The sequence below is a fragment of the Chrysemys picta genome, chromosome 24, assembly GCF_011386835.1.
Source record: "Chrysemys picta bellii isolate R12L10 chromosome 24, ASM1138683v2, whole genome shotgun sequence".
NCBI classification, from domain to species: domain Eukaryota; kingdom Metazoa; phylum Chordata; order Testudines; family Emydidae; genus Chrysemys; species Chrysemys picta.
Window position 1 is genome coordinate 4,963,305 of NC_088814.1, and position 20,493 is coordinate 4,983,797.

A 20,493-nucleotide genomic window follows, 5' to 3' on the forward strand; every position below is an offset into this window, starting at 1 on the left:
GCTGTTGGAGCATGTACCATCGGGGGCGTGGAGAGAATACCAGACAGTTGTGTATCCCATTCAACGGGGCACGCTTCCCTTCCAGGGCGAGGAGCCTCCTAGAGCCCTTCCTAACAGCGTTGTTGCTTTAGGCGTAGAGGCTCATCACTGCAAGAGGGGGACAAAACCCCACACTGGTGCAGGTTCCTGGCTGCGAGCGAAATATCTAAAAAGAGTCCGTGAAACAATTTCTAAACATTTTATTTCAAATTCCCCTGTCCCGCCCCCCCCTCCCCAACCAAAAAACCCACTGTTCAAAACGACAATAAAAATGAGTTACAAACACAAAAGTCAGAGGTCTCCCTCACTGACAATTTACAAAAAACGGAGAATTTTACACCGGCTTCCTGGACAAGATCGGCAGCAGTTACTAACGCTTCCATACGAGAGGCCAAACATGCCTATTAATACAATATATACAGACAACCCCCTTCTGGGACTAATCCACAGATACACCTTGTTCCCCCCCCACCCCAAAAATAACCAAACACACTCAAAGTGCATTTGTTATGTTTATATCAAAAAACTATTTTTTTTTTAAAGATTGGCCTGCAAGTCTGGTTACCCTTTAGTAACCTTTTAATATAGTTTATGAAAATAAATTATACAGCAACTATTTTAATAAATTAAGCCAAAAAAAAAAAAAGGACCAAAAAATTAAACAAAGCTGCATTTCTGCTGGATGGTGGTTAAAGAGTCTGGGGCTTGGAAACACGTCAGAGCAGAAGCTTTTATCCAGTTGGTTTACAACATGCGTCACACAGAGGGAAGTTCCTTATCTGGATTACCCAAGAGTCAGTGTCTTTGAGCTAGGCAAGAATTTTGCATGCTACTTTGATTGAAATTAATCAAGATCAAATACAGTAGATATTTGCCTATATAAGCTTTGTTTTTTAAAAAAAGGATAGGAGGCTGCAACTCCAGTGTTTGTTTTATTGGTCACTGGTTTTAAAGTGATGTGCAAAAAAAAAAAGAGGGAGTGAGCCCCCTTTTTTTGCTTTTTTGTATTAAGGCGTGGAAGTTTTTTTTTTTGTTTCATTTTTAGCGAGCGCACAAGAGTTTGCCCACATTTTTCTTGATTAGCACCTATAGCATTTTTCATCTGAAAGCACTTTAAAAGGAAGCATCTTTCACCCCATTTTACAACTGGGGAAATCAACCAGTGTTTAAGAGATGTGACCAAGGTCTCACTGTGGCAAGTCAGTGGCAGAGAGAAAGAACCCAGGTTTAACACCTAGCAGAGTATGCTATCCCCTTGGGACTCACCTGCCCCTAATTTGTAGATTAGAACTTCAGGTCTGGTCTACCCTGTTTTACCTAGAAGACGTGGCATCAGCGGTCAGCCAAGTGACACCTGATTGAAAGAGGGAAGGGATTTCTATTCAGGGTGTTTTCAAAAAAGCCTCGTATGAAATGCTTCATTGGTTTAAAGTTCAACTGAAAGATGAGACAGCTGAATGCACATCCGAGACCTCCAATGAGTGTTCCAACAGGGAGGCCTAAACCTGACAGTGATTTTAATGGTAGGATACAAGCCAAACCGGAGGCTTTATTTATAAATTCTGAAGAATCGAGAAAGGGCACAACCTAATTCTTCCCACACCCTGTATGTTTAGCAAACTCCGCTGCCTGGATTCCCTCATTGCCGGCCCTACAGTGAGCTAGAAAAATCCCACCGCTGGCCATCACCTGCACTAGAATTCCACCACCCTGCTCAGACCCACAAACAGCTGTTGGAAGCCTCTACACTGAGCTTATGTACTTGTCTATCCTACAAGATACGCGACCACCTACCTGGCTGGTGTTGCCAAAGAGGTACAAGCCCAATTGCCAGAGGGGCCCAGTAGCACAAGCCCCTGATGAGGAATGAACACTAAGATGTTGAGCGCTCTGCTTCCACTGACTTCATTTGGATTGAGGGGGCTTAGTCTCTGTCTGTGTAAACAGGACTACAGGGCCTCTTGAGATTCGCTTGGTTAAGTCAACCACTTTAACTCTTTAAGCCACTGAAGAGAAGAGCTGTCTCCGTGTCATTTGACGGCAGGCACCAGGTCATAACTAGGAGTGGGGAAATGGGCTCGGCATGCAACATGGGGAGCCCTGTAGAGAAGACCCTAGCCAGAAGTGTCACGCTGTGAACGAGACAATTTGGACTCTTGCGTACTGAACTCACTGTGAAGGGATATGGGATGGTTATTTACAGTTTGAAGACTGAGCCAAATATTTGAAACACCATTTGATTTTGAGCTCCGCCTCCTTGCACTGTTTCCCCTTCAGAGAAGAGGTCTTCAAAATTTCTACACTCTTAGTTTTCAACTTAAGTATGGGAGCCTCACAGGTCAAATCCTGAGCTCCCTGCTGACCCTACTGCTGACAGCTGGCTTCCTAAACTAATGTCTCACTAGTGAAAATGTCTGCAGCGTACCACCAGTGGGGACATCAACTATGTTCTTCCCTCTTCCTCCAAAGATTCAGAGCTGCTTTAACACCAGGACACTCTCATAAGTAAATTGCACCTGATGCTCAAAAAACAGTTGCCTTTTTTATTTAAAAAAGTTTACTCCCCAGGAGCAAGTCACGTCGTCTCACTACCTATAGACTCTGCTGCCGTGAACAGAAAGATGGCGACGTATGCAACGGGACAAATTTGGTGTTTGAGCTAACTACCGTTAAAGACACCTTGTCAACTTGAATATGTTTGACTGGAAATTTTGTACCAGCTGTAGTTACATCATCAAAGATCAGCATGCGTGTGAAAAGATCATGGAAGAGATTTCTTTCAACTTTAATTTGTGCATTTGACGGCACTTTAGTATTAGTCAATTTCACTGTCCATCTCCCTCGCCCCATCAATAATCAAATTCTCCCTTACTAAATAGGACCCCAATAATCTGCAGCAGAAAAACCCCATGGTTACAGGACTCTAAGGGGCCTCCTTGGGTCATCTCATCCAGTCCCCTGCTAGCGCAGGCAAACCCATCATATAATCCTATTTATAAACTTATCAAACTTACTTTTTCTTAAAGGAATCAGAGATCAGGACACTAAAGAACGCTTCAAGTAACTTTAAGAGAATCAAATTGATCGTGTCCCTTTAAATCTAGATAAGCCCACTAACCTACAAGGAAAACAAAATAGTCTCATAAAAATGTGAAATGTTCCTCCCTACATGGGGACAGGGATCACTGACCAAATGGGAACTAGGAACAGGTCACCTATAAGATCTCCATCCACAGGCCTGCTACATCCAGTAAGGAAGAACAGTGCCCACTTGGAGAGGAGATGGCTCTGTCCATTCCCCTCAGACCTTGATAGTCTCTGAATTGGAGCAGGAAAAAACATTTACAGCTGCTGCTGGAGTCCATGATGTTCCCATCCCTCCAGCAGGAAAAGCTACCGGCTCAGAAACCTAGCCCTGAAGTGATAAGAGGTGCTTTCAATATGAACAAACTTCTTTTCAACATGGATTTCAAAAGCGTTCTTATTTACTGCACGAGTGTCGGGAATGTTATCCAAGCGATACTAAAGAGGCAGCAGAATGGTTATGCAGTATATGTGCCTCCCTTCGCTTGGCTATGCCAGAGAAATGCGGAGGGGGGGGTAAATTTATAGGACAGGTGTGTAGCACCCTGTCACCCTTACACGTAGTGTGATGCTGCTACGCCTGCCTCCATTCACAGATCACTAAAATGATCTTGCGTAAGAAGAGACCTGCTTCAGATTAGCCCATTTACAGATTAGCATGCAGAACCCTGCAAGCCCGTGGGAACAGTTTGGTGGAGTTTCCTATTGTTGAAGGCAACTAAAGTTGAGCCTTACAAATTATACTTGCCCAGAGTAATTTGCGGACAGATTTCTCCATGGAAATGGTACAGACTAGTAAAATTGTGATAAGCTTCCGACTCTTGCAAGGTGCTTTCGGGATACCTGTTGGTAAGACTGAGGCTTCCCCGAACAGCGGCACCTCCTATGCTCAGTAGCGGACAGCATTCCATTCCATACCAAGGAATCCCGGTCACCAGGCAGAGGAAAATAAAGCATCTCTGACCAGCAGCTCAAGGATGCAAGCCACAGCCCTTGTTAGCCGACCACCATCCGGCTAGAACGCTCACCCGCTGCAGCGTTCAAGTTTCAAGTACCAGCAGAAATTGCCAAACAGCCCATGGGGGAAATTCCTTTTCGAGGATGCTCACAGCAGAACCAATACAGATGCAACAGCATTTCAAAAAGTCACGCTGCTTCTTGGACTGCTCCTGGATGTTTTATGTATATGACCTGCCCTAGGACTCCATGGCTCAGCGGGAACAAGTCCTCAGTAGTTGCATCGGGCTTAAAAAAGGAGAGTGAAGTGGAGAATTAACATGCCAGAGAATTAAGAGGTCAAATAGTTGAGATCAGCATTTCTCTTTAAACCAGCCAATGCTGGGTTGTAGATTTGTGCGTTTTTATCCCGCCCCCCTCAAAAAAAAAAAAAGATTTCCCCCCCCGAGGCAACCCCATTCAGGGACAGTAGTTCATTCTACAGGTTATTTCAGTGTTTGGCCATTCCAAATACATTTCCTCTTCTTTTTCCAGCCTGCCTATTTAAGTCTCCACCTTGCTTCCCCAAATCCAGCATCAATTTGACAGCTTGACTCTTTATCTGCTCCAGAAAGAACTGGGTGGGAGGTATGTGAGAAACAGCACAGACGTCTTCCAAATTTAAGGGGGGGGGGGAGAAGAGGAGGATAGGTCCTCCCCCCACTCTCTTTACAAGCAGATCCACAAGTCTCCCAGACCCATGTTGATTGCAGCTGTTCCCCATGGCTGGCGGAAAACAAGGGACCATTGGAGTCCAACAGCCAGCCCCTTCACACTCTGCATTGCTCTCCCAATCCAGTGCCTCTCAGAGCGGTCCAATTAGAGGGAAGGTTAATGAGCTGTTAGTCTGCAGCTGCACATAAGTTTACAGACATTTTGGAGGTGTCGGATCCTCCTTTGCAGTCACTCCAGGGAAGCAGATTTTTTCCAGTGTATGAATTCGCTGGAGGTTGAATATTTGGATTCTTAATCCATGGCTAGGATGAGCTGTATCAAAACTGGAGGGGCTACGCATCTAGGGATTGCTGTCACATCCAGGCCCCCTCCCACTGTAAAGGAAGATGCAATCAGTCTTGTGCACCCCAGCGGCACGGCTGGATTTTCAAGCTGTGCATCATTCGTCCCAATTTGCTGTGCGCTCCTTGATCTTAACCAGGCCCATGACTATATGTGAACTGCAAATCTCCGGCTGGTGGGGGGGGGGACGTAGGGTTTATGAGAGAGATTAAACTTCTGGAGCCTCGCTGGTGGGTCATGTTGTGCTATGGACCTAAAGAGCGCAGATTTCACAGGGGAACAAGACATGCGACAGCTCTGTCTACACTGCAATAAAACCCAAAGTAGCACGTCTCAGAGCCCAGATCAACTGGCTCTGCCTTGCGTTACGGGGCTAAAAATAGCAACAGACGTTCCCGCTTGGGCTCTGAAACCTGGCCAGGGAGGTGGGTCTCGGGGCTTGAACACCAGCACAAAGAAGGAACATCTACACTGTTATTTTTAGCCTCCATAGCCTGACCCAGGCGCCGAGACTTGCAGTCATGGGTTGGTTGTTTTTTTTTTTTTTTTTTTTTTTTTTTGGGGGGGGGGGGGGGGAGAAGAACCGAAAAGGCAGTGTAGACGTACTGTAAATGACCAGTCTAAGAGGGCATTCATCCCTCTCTGCTACCCCCTGCCCACGTAGGTAACCACCAACGGGATGCAGATTCAGTAGCAAATTTTTTCAGATGAGGTATTTCTAGAGACTGCTTAAGCCTTGTTGTGGTTTCATCCGGAAGTGAAGCTGTTCTCATTTACACAGGAAAGGAAGAGCCCTGGCCTCCAGCCTGCTCTAGAGGTGCTCTTTACAGAGAGCGAGGCAGATTTCATGCTACTCTCTCTAACCTCGATATGTACATCATTCCTTAAGGAACGGTGCGAATCCTAAAGGCTCACGAACTGCTACATCCAACGTAGGGGACACTCAGACCTCAGCGAAAGGATGCCAGGTTAGAAGACCGCAGCCCGAGTGCCAGACACAAACATCACAACTTCCAGACCACCACACTGCTGGGAGGGAAGGTGGGCAGCAGTCACGCGGAGAGGAATTTTTAGTTTAACTATACAGGATGCGAGATCCCTCCTTGGAAGGGCCTCATCCCCACCAAAGGGCAGACACTACATTTTGCTATGAAAACAACTCCTTAGAAGCTGTGAAGACAGCAGCAGACCAGGCTCCTTGAGATGAGAGAGCTATTACTAGTGCCAAACCCAGTAAGCCATGGAAAATTTAGGAGCTACATGGCAAATACAGTAGAAGCAACACTCTTTTAGCTCTCCTGTTACTGGCCCCATCTGCAGGAATTGTTCTGGGCTGCAATCCTCCCAGATCACGTTCTAGTTCATCACCAGAAATACAGAGCATCACCCTCACAGGAAGATCAGGAAGCCGTCTCCAAGTATGTTGGGATCATCCTTCTCTCCTGCATCATCCCACCTAACCCACGGTCAGGGTCAAAAATTGGTTCCCGGTCCGTCGAGTCGGAGAGATGCCCCACAACAGCCTTCGCAATTAGTCGTCAGGATTCGACACGGCTCCTTTGATGAAAAAGCCATTTCATTCACAGCTTTTGGGAGTAGCCAGCACAGAGGCCTGAACAAAACTCCCTGTGGCTCTGCAGTGCTGAGACGGCTTCAGTGAGGCAGGAATGCCCTTGGCTCACGGATTGCTGGAATTTAGACACAACAGCTTTGCCAGATTCCACAGCTATCACAGGAGGAACTGTAAAGGACTTTAGCCCGAAAAACTCTTGGGCTACATCTTCTGGCATGTGCTGGGTGGCTGATAGCCTCTTGCCCCTCAATGCTACAAGCTAGTCCGCTGGCAGAAGGCTTCAGAACATTTGAATGGAGCGCGCACAGTTCCCCTCCTTGGGTAGGATGTGAAAGCGCACAGGACCACTCGGCGACTCCAGGCTAGGTTGGGCTCTTGCACCGTCTCCTAGAAAGCACAGGGTCTACGCAGCTGCTCTGTTTAGAGCGCTAGCGCCTCCCCTCCCCCCACCCACAATTATTCTACGTAGCTGCACACGAATCTGGCTCAGTCTCCTTCCCCGCAGCTCTTTGGCCACAGCCGCATGGATGGTAGCCAAAGAGCAGTTTTCCCAGGATGGCTGGATTGGATGATCTTGCTGCGAGATCCCTCTCTTCCCTCACCCTTGAATCTGCGGTGGACTAAAATCCAGCTGCTCTTAAAGACAGTATTTCCCATGCTGAGAAACGGAAACATCAAAAATAAAAACTGAAATCGTAACCAGTGCCGTGACATTCGCCGTTCTGCGAGGAGTCTGGGATCCAGTTCACTTGCTGTCAAAGGCTCCATCCCCAAGCCAGAGCTCCAATTTCCGTTCTGCTGGGCTTCTTAGGAGTCCGGAAGCCTCTTCAGAGGAGGAAAGAGGCAGGCTTCCCCCTTCCCGCGCCTCCTTTCTACTGTAGCTTTGCTTAGGCTCTTTGCTACAGGATCTCAGCAAGCAAATTCCTAATTGGAGAGAGAAGAGGAAGAGAATTAGTCAGCCTGGTTTACACGGGAAGAATCCAATGCAGATCAGAGACTCCCACAGGAGAGCTGGGCTGGTACAGGAGTGCAGAGGGGAGCATAGGAACCGCCATACGGACAGACCCAGCAATGTGGATAAGGAGTAAGCTAAAGAGGAAAGACTCCCCCAGTCAGAGAGGTAGAACTCCATTCCTTGGCAAAAACAGAGAGTCAGTTAACGGCTCACTTTGTTAACCACTTGGGTACCAGTATTGACCGCTTGTTCCTAGAAGCCTAGCTCTTGGCTTCAAAGGGTTAGATTACAAGTAATTGTTTCCTGAACTACCTCACACCTAGATTCCCAGCTAGGGAACCTCCCCTCCCGCTCCCCTGATCAGATTGATCTGCCCATCTCATCTCTAGCTCTCCTGTCCTCTTTCTTCTCTCCAAAAACACCAGGCTAGCACTAGCCTCTCCCATAAAGCAGTCTCCAGATCTGCTTAGCCAGCGGAGCTAGAGAGGCCCTTACCCAGCACCTTCTGGCCTGGCTAAGGAACCAGAGTTAATTATTTACACATGGGGATTTATGAAGTGCGTCCTAGCTAGCACGTTTCAGGGAAAATGCACAAAAACATTCTACAACTCTTACAATTGTTTTTCAAGGGGAAAAAAGCCATTCCCATACAAACCCCTCCTGTCTCATGTACCCGAGACGCAGAGATACTGAATGAAGGACTCAAAACCTTCCTGTAACAGGGCACGGGGCTTTCGGGGCACATGCAGGCCCCCCAGTACACCTGTCATGACCATGGGGAGCTGACGTCAGTCACATGACTGACTGCAGGCACGTGACCTGCAGGAAGCCAGATACAAGGCTTCCCTCATAGGCAGGGACAACAGCCTGTCGGGACCCCAAGAGTGAGGGAAGCCCTAGTGTGGTTCCTTCTACAGTAGCCAGAAAGGCTCAATGGGGGAAGGGTGTGTCCTCTTCCCCTGAGATGGCGGAAGCCAGAAAGGCTCAATGGGGGAAGGGTGTGTCCTCTTCCCCTGAGATGGCGGAAGCTGGAAAGGCTTTGGGTGGTTAGTACCCAGTAGCATGCATTGAACCGCCCTGATTTCCAGCTGGTTTTGGAAATGAAGAAAGGGATGCAAGGACAGCCATGGTTGGGGCACTTCTTCCATCGCTGGCTCAGGAGTCAGTGCACCAGACTACACTTGCTGCCTGTGTACTGCAGGCCAAGCTGGACATACCCTGCAACATTCCTACCCCCCTCCCCCCGAGAACCAGGAAGTTTTGCGTTTTGCACCCTCTGTTTCCATTCAAAACCGAAGGGCTTTTTTACTGTACAACAGTACAGGTGAGAGTCTGCTACTGTCTTTTAGCTAATGGGCGTGGCCCTCAGCTCAAGCCGTAGAGGTTCAAGCTCTCATCCTGAGACACCAGGTACCATCCCTGCTGACCACCCAATCAAGAGAGGGTCATTCCATGTTATTTCAGTGCGCCGAACGTTCTCAGTGCACACTAGGTGTCGGTACTAGCACCACGGCATTGGGAAGTTCTGGGGGGAGCAGGACTGCTGGCAGCGGAGATGGCATGGGGAGCAGTTTGGGATTGGGAAATAAGCACATTAGCCAAGTAACGGCTGATCATTTAAGCAGGAACTAAATAAATAAATGTTGGCATTTTAAGTGTCATTTCTAAGCTCATTGAGATGTATGGGCCAGTCCAGCCCTCCCAGAGCTGCTGTTCCAGGCTCTGTGCAAACATCACTGCATTGGTACATTCGGCTCAGGTTTAAGGTTGCCTTCACAACCATAAGGGCTAGAGGCTTTTTTAAAATACAAGCTGGAACAAATTTCTGCACCAAGAGGTAGAGTCTACAAGTCACGGAAGTATGCAGTACTGGACGACACTGGCTATGGGAGATGGGTCCAACTTGCAGGCGGAAGCTTCCTTAATACCTCTAAGCTCAGCAAGCAGAACGAGGCAGGACTCCTAGAGGAGACCGAGCATCTGTCCTCAGCGGAAATGAATCTACCTCTTCGTGGCAGCAGATTCAGTCTGATGGATTTTATCCATGAAGGAGATGGAAAATTCCTTGCCGCTGGAAAGCTCTGCTTCAAAGCAGAGCCCGAGAGGATTTATCAGGCTGTCAAGCACTCCAAATAGTTCCCTGCGGGTGCAACGGTGGAGAAGAAAATTCTCCTTGCTCCTCCTGCTAAGCGTCAACATTGTTTACCAATCAGACGATAAAATAACCATTGGCACTTTAACTTCCACCCCAAGTGTTGACTCCGGCGCAGGTCATTACCACACCATGGAGTTCGGAGGGCAGTGGATAGCGGAGAGGTGCTTCAAAAGGTAGGACAAGTGATCCCTGTTAGTGGGCCTGCCACAGAGCGTTATCCCGTAAGAGTTTTGGAACGCAGTGGAGTCCTGCAATCTTTGTGGAGGAGTTATTAAAACACATCCATCGCTCTGCTGGGAGAAACAGTGAGCTCTAGCTTCAAACGGCAGAGAATCACAGAAAGGTAGGACTGGAAGTGACCGCAATAAGTCATCTAGTCCAGTCCCCTGAACTGAGGCCGGACTATGTATTCTCTGGACTATCGCTGACAGGTGTTTATCTTACCGGTTCTTAAACACCTCCAGTGACTCAGATTCCGTAAGTTCCCTAGGCAAATTTGTTCCAGTGCTTAACCACCCTTCCAGTTAGGAAGCGTTTCCTAAGGTATAATCTAAATCTCCCTTGCTACAATTGAAGCCCATTACTTCTTGTCCTGTCCTCAATGGATAAGGAGAGCAATTTATCACTTTCTTTACAACCACTTCTTACGTACTTAAAGACTTACGTTTTCCCCCACCCCCTTCTTCTCTTCTCCAAACTAAAGAAACCCAGTTTTTTCCAATCCTTCCTCATAGGTCATGTTTTCTGGACTTATTTTTGTTGCTCTCCTCTGGACTCTCTGATTTGTCCAATTCTTTCCAAAATTGTTGTGCTCACAACTGGACACTACTCCAGCTGAGGTCTTATTGCTGAGAACAGTGCAAGAATTACTTCTCGTGTCTTGCTTACACTTGTGCTAATACATCCCAGAATGGATGTTCAATTTTTTTTTTTTTGCAACAAGTATTACATTGTTGACTCATTTAGTTTGTAATTCACTATAACTACCAGATCCTTTTCTGCAGTACTCATTCCTAGGCAGTCATTTCCCATTTATATTTGTGCAATTGTAGTATTCTGTATTTATCCTTAATGAATTCCATCCTTAATTCAGACCACTCTTCTAGTTTGTAAAGATCATTCTGAATTTTAATTGTCCTGCAAAGTGCTTGCAACCCCGCTCAGCTTGGTATCATCCGCAAACTTTATAAGTGTACTTTCTATGCCATTATCCAAATCTTTTATGAAGATAGTGAACAGAACTGGACCCAGGATCAGATCCCTGTGGGATCTACCTAATATGCCTTTCCAGCTTGACTGACCATTGATAACTACTCTGAGTGTACGTTTTTCCAACCAGGTGGGCACTCTCCTTATAGTAGATTCTCTGGGCTATATTTCCCTACTGTGCTTATGAGAAGGTCATGTGAGACAGTATCAAAAGCCTTACTAAAGTCGCTATAGATCACATCTACTGTTTCTTTCATATCCACAAGGCTTGTTAACCCGTCCAAAAAGGATATTAGGTTGGTTTGACATTTGTTCTTGACAAATCCATGCTGACTATTACTTATCACCTTATTATCTTTCTATGCACTTACAAACTGATTGATTATTTGCTCCATTATCTTTCCGGGTACCAAAGTGAAGCTGACTGGTCTATAATCCCCTGGGTTGTCCTTATTTCCCTTTTTATAGATAGGTACTATATTTGCCCTTTTCCAGTTCTGGGACATCTCCTGTCCTCCATGAGTTCTCAAAGGGAATAGCTAATGGCTCAGAGAGCTCTTCAGCTAGTTTCTTAAGTATTCCAAGATGTCTTCAAGTTGGCAGGGCCTGACAAAAGACATGTAATTTGTCTAAGTAATTCTTAACTTGTTCTTCCCCAATGTTAGCCTCCAATCCCAACCTATAATCTGGAAATGATCAAGATTTAACAGTCAGCCACCAACCCCCACTTGGAAGCAAGACCCAGCACATGCCTCACTCCATGTGTGGAGGCCTCAACCACCTAGGATAGGTCTATGGTGGCCACAAAATCCTGAGCCAATTCAAAGGCGACCTCGCCCTCAAGAAAGTTGAAGTCTCTGAGAAGCCTGGAGACTCCAATGCCAGCGAGCACTGCGGTAGCCATCAGAGGCACATCATGAACGCTACATTTCCTCTAAGTCAGAGCAAGGTTAGGCTACTTCCCCCAGCCTTTGCACTGCTCTTGATTTTTACCATGCATGTTTGATACAGGCCTAGCATCCACCCCACCCTTATCAAGTAGAACTTGTCCCATCAGATAGAATCTATCCCCATGTGCACTTTGTCGTCACTTTGCTCCAGTGATGTCTAAGGCCTGTTAATGAGCCATAATGGACCAGGAGAGCATCCCCACAGGTCAGACAGCACGTGGCTGCCATAAACAATACAACGTGGCCCGTTCCTTGCAAGCTTCAGTATAGATGGCATGCTGGGATGGACCTTTAAGAGCCGGTACTGCAGGGATTTTTGACAGAGCTGCAGTCCATAGGCAAACTGGGATGGGCTACTGCTCTGTTCCAGGCCTGGGCTGTTTGGATCCCTGGAGAAGCTTAGAACCTGGAGGGCCCAAAAGTGCCATAAAGCAACCTATCCCCGTCTCTCCCTGGTCTGCACTGCACCTCTTGGAGACCTGGCACAGAATCAGACCCAGGAACCTGTGTCCTCTACATTTAAAAAGCAGGGGAAAGGAAAAGGTAGCTTCACCTCCTACTCACGATATAGTGCGTTGTGCTGAGCTTTGACCCACTGCCCCGACACTGTCAGCCCACGTGAAAAGGCAGCCGGGCTGAAATTTAATTTAACTGTGTATGCAGTTAATACCAAGCCTAATCACTGCCTCCAACTCAGATTTCTGGTGATCTCCCCTACCCCCCGGCTCCCTCCATCCACTTTAATACCATTTAAGGAGTCATTAGAATTCTTCTGCATACCCTGGTGTGCCAAGGAGCTTCGCAGGAAGATAAATTAGCAGAGGTCAGTCCACTCGGGCACTGGGAGAATAATCTTAGATTAATTAATTCCCCAGTTAATCAATTCTCTCCAACAATTTGCTTTTGCAGCCGCCTGAAAAGAGTCTTGTAGAGAAGGAGAGGCGTCTCCCGAGCTTCCAGCGTCCCAACACTTGAGGCTGCCATCAAGCGTCCAGCTGCCCCCCGCTAAAATGGAGAAAACCATTCCCTACTGACCAGGCATTTCCCTCCCAGTCTTCGTTCCTGGATTGCAGCTTTCTTGTCACTGCAGCAGCTGCCTGAGCTCACTCCTTGACCACGTGTGTGTGCGGGGAAAGCTCTGTATCCTGCACTGACTTCCAATGTGTTCATCCAGTCCAATGTGATTTGGGTCCCGGCTGGTTAGACCACCACCAATGTGTACAGTGCTAGATGCAGGACCCACCACCACCAAAGCAGCTGGTATTCCCCAAGCCCTATCAGAGATGAAACACACCAGAACATTGTTATCTTCCTGCAACTAACCAAGAGACCAGAAGGAACAAATCCCAGGATAAACCCTGGTCAGCCAGAATGACCCTTGACCTCCTTGCACTTTCCCCGCAATAACAGGATAGCAAGGATTTTTTTTAACTGCATGGAATAATGGCTGGGATGGCAGAGTGGATTTTACCGTCCGTGACAGTGACAAGATGGGCGCGGCAGCCTCGCTACGTCAAGGATTCAGTCTCCTGCTTCTGTTTTGAGATCAGCTGAGCTTCCTTCAGCGACAGATACACCTCCTCTTGGGGGTCGTAGTAATAGAACTTCCGGATGTAGGAGATCAACGGCCTGGAAAGGGCAGAGGCAGACCCCTTAGCGAGGAGTCAGAACAGATAGATTCCTCCTGCCGCCCCACCCAAGGCCAAGGGTGCCAATTCCGAACAGGAAAGCAAGGGGCTTTGCAGCCGGAAGAGCGAGCCGTCTAAGACTCCACATTCCCCATTCATCAGCTAGCCACCACGCCTGTCTGTTCGTTTGCTGCTGCTTGCCCTTGTGCCAGCTGTCCCTGCTCCAACAGCTCCTCACCGTGGCCATCTGCTCCTGCCCAATGTCCCTCCCTTCCCCAGTTCCACATGCAGATTCCCTCTTGCACTGCTCCATGGCTAAATGCTACAGCTGCCACGTAAGGTACCGACAGGCAAACGGAGGAACAGGGAAGGGGCTGCAGTGCTCAGATCTGCCCTCTAGATTCTAGGCCCAGAAACAGACAAGTTCCCCCACCCACCCCCAGTCATGAGAACGTACTTGGGCAGTGGGAGCTCTGGAATGTGGTCTATGCGGACAAGTTGCCTGATCCGGAAGCGGCAAAGGTGCTGGAGGGATTTGACGTTGCTGAACCTGGAGACAGGATACAGGAGCTGGACAGGTGTTGGAGGGAGACCTTAAAGAAAAACAGAGGAGACCAAGGTAAGGCTTTATTAGAAGCAAAGTAAGTTATTTATCAAAACCAGGAGGAAGCAAACTGGCCCCAGCGGAGAGGAGACCAAGGCATTGCTTCGCACAGGGGAGTGGAAAGCCTCCAAGAGGAGGGAGCCATTGCTTTCAGCTTGCATGGCTTTGCTGGCCATGTTCTACGTGGACGGGAGCCAGTCTCATGAGCAAATCCGGGGAGAACGGTCCCCTCCGATTAATGCCCCATCAGTTCTGCCATTTCCAGCAGTGAAGCAGATTCTAGGACTGCGCACGTTTCCGACCGAGCTCTCTGGGAATCAGCAGTAGCCGAAGCATCACTTTACGAAGGAAAGCGACAGGGCTTTGAAGACCATCACATTTCAAGAATGCGGACGTCATGGGGGAGGGGAAGCAGGAGACTAAACTGGAGTAACCAGGGAGCAGCTGTATCGGCACTGGGAAGGGCAGGTTGGAATGAGCCTCAAACCATGGGGTAACTCACTCACTCTTGAGGCTGGGCATAGAGGCAGCAGCAGTGTCAAGCCCTGGGGGCAGGAACTGTATTGAATCACTGGAGCCAGCCCATGCACCGAACAGCCTTCTGAGATACCCACCCAAGCTTAAGGGCAGCGGAGAGGTCAGCAGCAGCAGGGATGTGTTTGATCTGTCTTTTCTGACGGATTCAGTACTAGTTCCACTCTAACTCCCTCCTGCTGGCAGGGAGTTTTCTGACTGAAGCCTCGGAGGCCAGCAGAGCAGAGTGAAAGGAGAGAAGGCAAAAGCTCTTCACACTAAGATGGGCTTGCAACTGCTCCAGGCAGCTCAGGAAGCAGTGAGCCAGCTTTTGAGAAAGCAAAGAAAAGGAATCAATTGAGGGTTCCCCCCTGCCCCCGCAAAGAGGAATAAGCCTCTGGGAGCTCAGCCAGGAACGACAGGGACACAGTGAGAGATCTGCACACTGCGCTAGCCATCTGCCTCGCTGCTAGCAGCCAGATACACACTCGAAACCCCCACACCAAGAGGTGAACATTATTTCTGCTGCAATATAGCACACACAAGAGTGCAGAGGAGATATGGATCCAAGGCACTCGAACTCAGGGAGACTACACCAGAAATCACTGCTGGCATAGGGGCTGCACAACCTGTTCAGATTCAGGGCTGCACCCCAGTGGGGCATCACAAGGAAAGCGTTAAGATCCAGGTGAGACAGCAGGGGCAAATGTGCCGTTTGAGAGAGGCAAGCAGTGCCATTCAACGACCTTTCCTACACCGACCCCAGGGAGGCAGGTAGGAGATGATCACTTGCCCGGAGTAAGTTGCTTTTAAATAAGCTACTCTCCTTGTAGAGAGGAGGGAGAGATTTCAGGGAGAAACAGGGGGCTGGAAGGAAAGAATCTTTCAGGTCTATGCACATGGGGATATTTTGGAGACAAGAGTAAGGGGAGCTGTATTAGTTACTCCAAGACATGATGTGCACAAATGTATCTTATTGACTCCCCGCACACCAAGAAGGGCCTTAGTTACGCAGAGGGCCTACCACAATGGAGCCCCAATCTCAGCTGGGCTCGCTAATTAGGACTGTAATGCAAGCTGTAAATTCACACCCTCATCACCCTGTGTAGCTATCGCTACCATTCGCTTCCAGCTCTTTGCAACTTCCTATTTGAGTGGCTGAATGTGCCAATTCCTCACGCTCCAGCCATTTAATTCAGGGGTCACTGTGCATCCCCACTTGAACTTCTGAACCCCATTACTGCCCCCTTCAAATCAGTTTCACATTTATTCACTTTACAGAAGTATTTTCTTCCTTTCCGTACTGGATTTATCCCATCAGCTTTTGGATACGGGGGGGGAGGGGGGGGGGGAGGGAGCGGGAGCCAGTGACAGAATGCCCCAGCACACGAATGCAAATTCTGCTGTCAGATTGCACTGGGGCAATAGGGAATTGAGAGCATGCATACCGAGTTTGACTTTGGGGCGGAATTGCAAGAAGCCTGTTCCCTAGCAGGCCACAATCAAACATGCACTGACAGAACCTCACTAATGCTCCCTTCTTGTGGCAAGCACGGATGTATTCCGGCACTGCTGTTCCCCAAGGGATGCTGAATCTACAGTAGCGACTGCTTGAGGCTCATGTTTAGCTCACCACTTGGAAATCTTCCCATGCATCTGCACTGCTTAATGTGTCTCTGCCCAGCGAGATCAAGGGGAGAACTGGAGAGCTGTGAACTGCTGAGTTGCCCACAAGAAAGGGTAGCAGCATTGAGACTGGGGGAAACAGTCAAGTTTTAGCAACTAGTTAACTGGCTACAAACCAGGTGCATGGTATGATGTGCACCGTGGAGCACTAGGAAGTCTGTGTCGAGGGGGTGGGTCCATTGTCTAGTGGGTACAACCACATCTGTAATAGCAATGAGCTATCCGTTACTATCGCGCTAGTGCTGAAAAGAACTGGCTAATAAGTGTTTAACAGTGCAGGGATCCAGGGCTACTGCAAATGATGGGACCAGATACTTATTCATTTAACGTGGATAAAAAGTTGGCGATCCCCCAGTAATCCCTGCACTTCCTGGGTGTGGGAGACGTTGAGATGAGCTCCCGCCTGGGGAAAGGTTATTTCCACAACACGCTCTGGGTGAGAAACTCTTTTCAGCCACACGTACAAAGCGGATGTGCGAGGACACGTGTCAGTGTTGGTCACAGCGCACAACACACAGCTCTAGGACTTGCCCAGCCTGATCACAGATCATACACACACAAAAAGTTGTAAGTAGTTTTAGGTGCAAGACTCACCTGGAACCCTGGATCGCAGGAAGTAAAGGAACTTCCCATTTTTTGAGTGCATGATCGCTCTCTTTATAAACTCCACCACAGACTGGCAGCGATCCTCAAATTTGGGGTGACACCACAGACTGAAGGTTCCTTCCAACAAGAAATGATTCGTATTACAAAGGGGCTGGCAGGGAAGAGGAGAGACTAATCTGCGCTGCTCACTCATGTCTTCAAAGGACAGATGACCAAGTCACCACCATCGCTGGCATACTTGTGGGCAATTTCAACAGACCGGCCAGTGACTGGGCTACCCATTCAGAGCTGAATTAACACTGGTATTATGGCCCATGCCCACGCCACTGACAAGTACGCTTTTGCTTAAAAACGCCTCTAAGCCCTTGCTGTTGTAAAGAAACCCCCCAAAATATGACCCGAGTGTACCTGCTGCAGTGATTTCTCCATGAAACTGCAGATAACCTTCAGCAATAGCTCTGAGAGGAGTGACCTGCCCCACTGTGTCTCGGAGGGGGGGTTGGGGGGGGGGCGCGAGGGAGTGTTGCTCTAAAGGGCCCCAACACCACCATCCCAGCAGAAGAATGCGGCTGCAGCACGAGCACAGTGAGCCCAGCCGACCCACACAGATACATCCCAGCTGTTGGAGTAAGTACCGGGGAGCCTGTGTCTCTAGACCCTTTGGCCATCACCTCTACAAGCGGGAACGGTGTGGCCCCATGTTATGACACGCTTCAGTCCAACCCTGCCCTCTCACTCTAGAGGCAGGGGTAAGATACACGGATAGTGATAGTTTCTCCCTTGTTCCCCCTCTTGATGCAATTTCTGCATTAAGCTAGGGTTGGAAATGATGAAGCTGGGAAGAGCCAGTATAGAGACAGCCCTCCCCCATCTAAGCTACTTCGAGATCTCTCAGTAGGTTAGTTTGATCCTTAGAAGCCACCCAAGACCATTCCCTCAACATCTTTGTGCAGTGATTGGAGACCACTTTCCTCCCTGACCCCAAGATGCAGGCCCACTCACCCCCCTGCTTGCAGGAATGCTATCTGCGCACCCCACAGTGCCAGGTTTGCTCCTTCCCTCTGCCTGGAACGTGTGACCAGAGCAGAGAGAAGCCCCCTAGCAATGGAGGAGCAAGCACAGAGACTTAGAAGTACCTCAGGAGGGCACAGTACGGAATACAGCTTCATCCGAACAGCAGAGGTAACATCCCCAAGAGCTACACCTAGGGCCAACTCAACATTAGAGAGGTGGGCACCTACGCCAAGGTTGGTACCCCCGTGGGGCAGACCCTGAATGCAGACATGCTGTACTGGCCCAGAGCAGCACTTGCAATGCCACAATTTAAATCAGTAAGTTATCAGTAAATTCAGTTTTACAGACATGCAGAGAGCACTTAAATTAGGGACTGGCCAAGGGGTAGCTAAATCAATGTAGTTATCCCAGTGCAAGTTTCAGCCTTTAGGGCTTCCCTACCCATGGAATTATTCAGGAATAGCTACGTAGTAACACTGAGCTGTTAACCCCCCAGAAGTATCGTATAAACCCCAGGCTCTAAAATCTACCTGCTTCAGGAAGATCAAAGAACAGTTGTCTGCATGTTGCTCAGAACGCAGGACATTTTTATGTCGCGTGTATGCTCCAGTCCCTAGGCACAAATAAATGTCCCACTGTGCCATTTCACCCACCTGAAATCCGAAGGTCAAATATTTCCCTATTTACCCTTCCTCTAGCTCGGTCACTTGTCACTTCCATTGGTTTAGCAAAGTGCTCAGCTCTGCAGTTTTCAGAACAGCTGTAGCACATTCAGCAGGCAGCGCCGCCAATCCTAGTGTAAGTGTCGAGTTAATTACACAAACAGGAGTGCCGGGGTCTCTCGGTAAGGCGATTCCTGGGAACTGCTGCAAGCGACCGGACTGTTGGAGTGGAGAGGCAGCTCTGAGCTTTGGAATTCATCTTTTATATTCGACTGGGCCCCAGAGGCCCAAATCAGGGTCTCATTATACTACACACCGCACACAAAGACCTGGGGTAACATTTTCAAAACCACATTAGTTACTTAAGAGCCAAAACCCCAAGCACCTAGGATCTTAAGTCCCATTGACTTTTAATGATACTTGGGCTCCTCAAGGTCTGTCACTTTTGAAAGTTTTATTAATGGACTACGCGCCAAACAGTTTATAATCTATGGCCCCAATCCTGCAGAGCTGCTAAGAACAGGCTTAACTTTAACCATGAGTAATCCCATTTAAAAATCAATAAAACTACTCACATGCTAATAGCTAAGCACACACTCTAGGTGTGTTGATGAACCAGTGTCTAAGCAACTTGTGAAGGGCAGCTGGGAAAGGGGGAATACAACCAGATATGTACACAGGTGCGATTGATTATGGCCACACAGTGGAGGCGACGCCGAGTGAAGGGCAGCAGCCTTACAGAAGTACAGGAATGAAGCTCTGGTAACAGAGACCTCTCACCCTTGAGGTGTTAAACCTGAGAAGCAGCAAAGGAAACTTGCGCCAGCTCTTGCTCATGGTAGGAGAGAGTCACCATACAAGAACTTTTGTCAAGAGGGCCTCAAATTACAAATTGCTACCAGCATCTGCCCTTTCCGGCTTTATGGCAAGGGCCACTGTCCAAAGGGGAAGTGGGCTAGGCAATCTCAGAGGGAAACCCTTTTCGCAGGCATGTCTTTAGAGGTTAATTTTGGTATCCACGGAGGTTCAAGTACGTTGGTGCTTGTGCACCTAGGTAAAGGCTGCTGATTTGTTACGGGGAGTTGTAAGACCATCTGTTTTGATGGTACCCCCTCACAACATTGAGTATCTCAGGCATTTTGCTACCCTCCAGAACAGTTTGTGCAGTCCCAACACAGAAAACCACATCTGAAATGCAAATGCTTGTGGGCAGGGGGCAGTATCCTTCAGCAAGATGACAAATGAGGCAGGAAGCTGGTATAAGCAACATGCAAAGAGTTCTCAGAATAGAAAAGCCACAAGATCAAAGTTAAAACTTCAGCTTGGACATCGGCAGTTTGTACCAGCCAGACGCATGAACGCTGAAGTTCTGCTTTAACACAGTACGTGTGAAGGTGACCAAAAGGCAAAGTAACTCATCAGCAATGACATCCCATGATCACCTCCCATTTAACAGGTGAAACATCAAGACTAAATAGTCCCAAAGTTTTAGCCTTGCTAGTCTCCAACAACCAAAATAACTGAACTCTCATAAATAAGAACAAGGTACAATGATTGCACACTGAGCTAGGTCTTCTAGGCAGGTCAGACTTGATGATCACAATGGTCCCTTCTGGCCTTAAAGCTCTATTGATGAATCAATAAGCTTTTCCTTCATATTTTCTTGCACAGCAACTTTGGAAGTCCATTAGCTCCTTCTTAATAAGCTTTCCGAAAATGAAGCATGCAGAATGGGCACGGAGGAAAAGGGACTAGGGGATTTGGATTATATTGCTCAGTTTCTCAATGGAGTGATGTTTGAG

General features: G+C 48.2%; 1 protein-coding gene across 3 annotated transcripts in view; it reads right to left on the reverse strand.

Annotated features, from left to right (window-relative positions):
* Positions 1-1,108: 1,108 nt before the first annotated feature.
* Positions 1,109-20,493, reverse strand: part of SOCS7 (suppressor of cytokine signaling 7) — a 34,708-nt gene continuing 15,323 nt past the window's right edge. For all 3 annotated transcript variants that reach the window (XM_065577667.1, XM_065577666.1, XM_065577665.1), the window contains 4 exons: positions 17,004-17,132; positions 14,064-14,199; positions 13,450-13,607; positions 1,109-7,633 (listed from right to left, as the gene is read on the reverse strand). In XM_065577667.1, the coding sequence (XP_065433739.1) occupies positions 13,487-13,607; positions 14,064-14,199; positions 17,004-17,132 (386 nt within the window). In that variant the 3' untranslated portion in view covers positions 1,109-7,633; positions 13,450-13,486. The remainder of the gene's footprint in view (positions 7,634-13,449; positions 13,608-14,063; positions 14,200-17,003; positions 17,133-20,493) is intronic.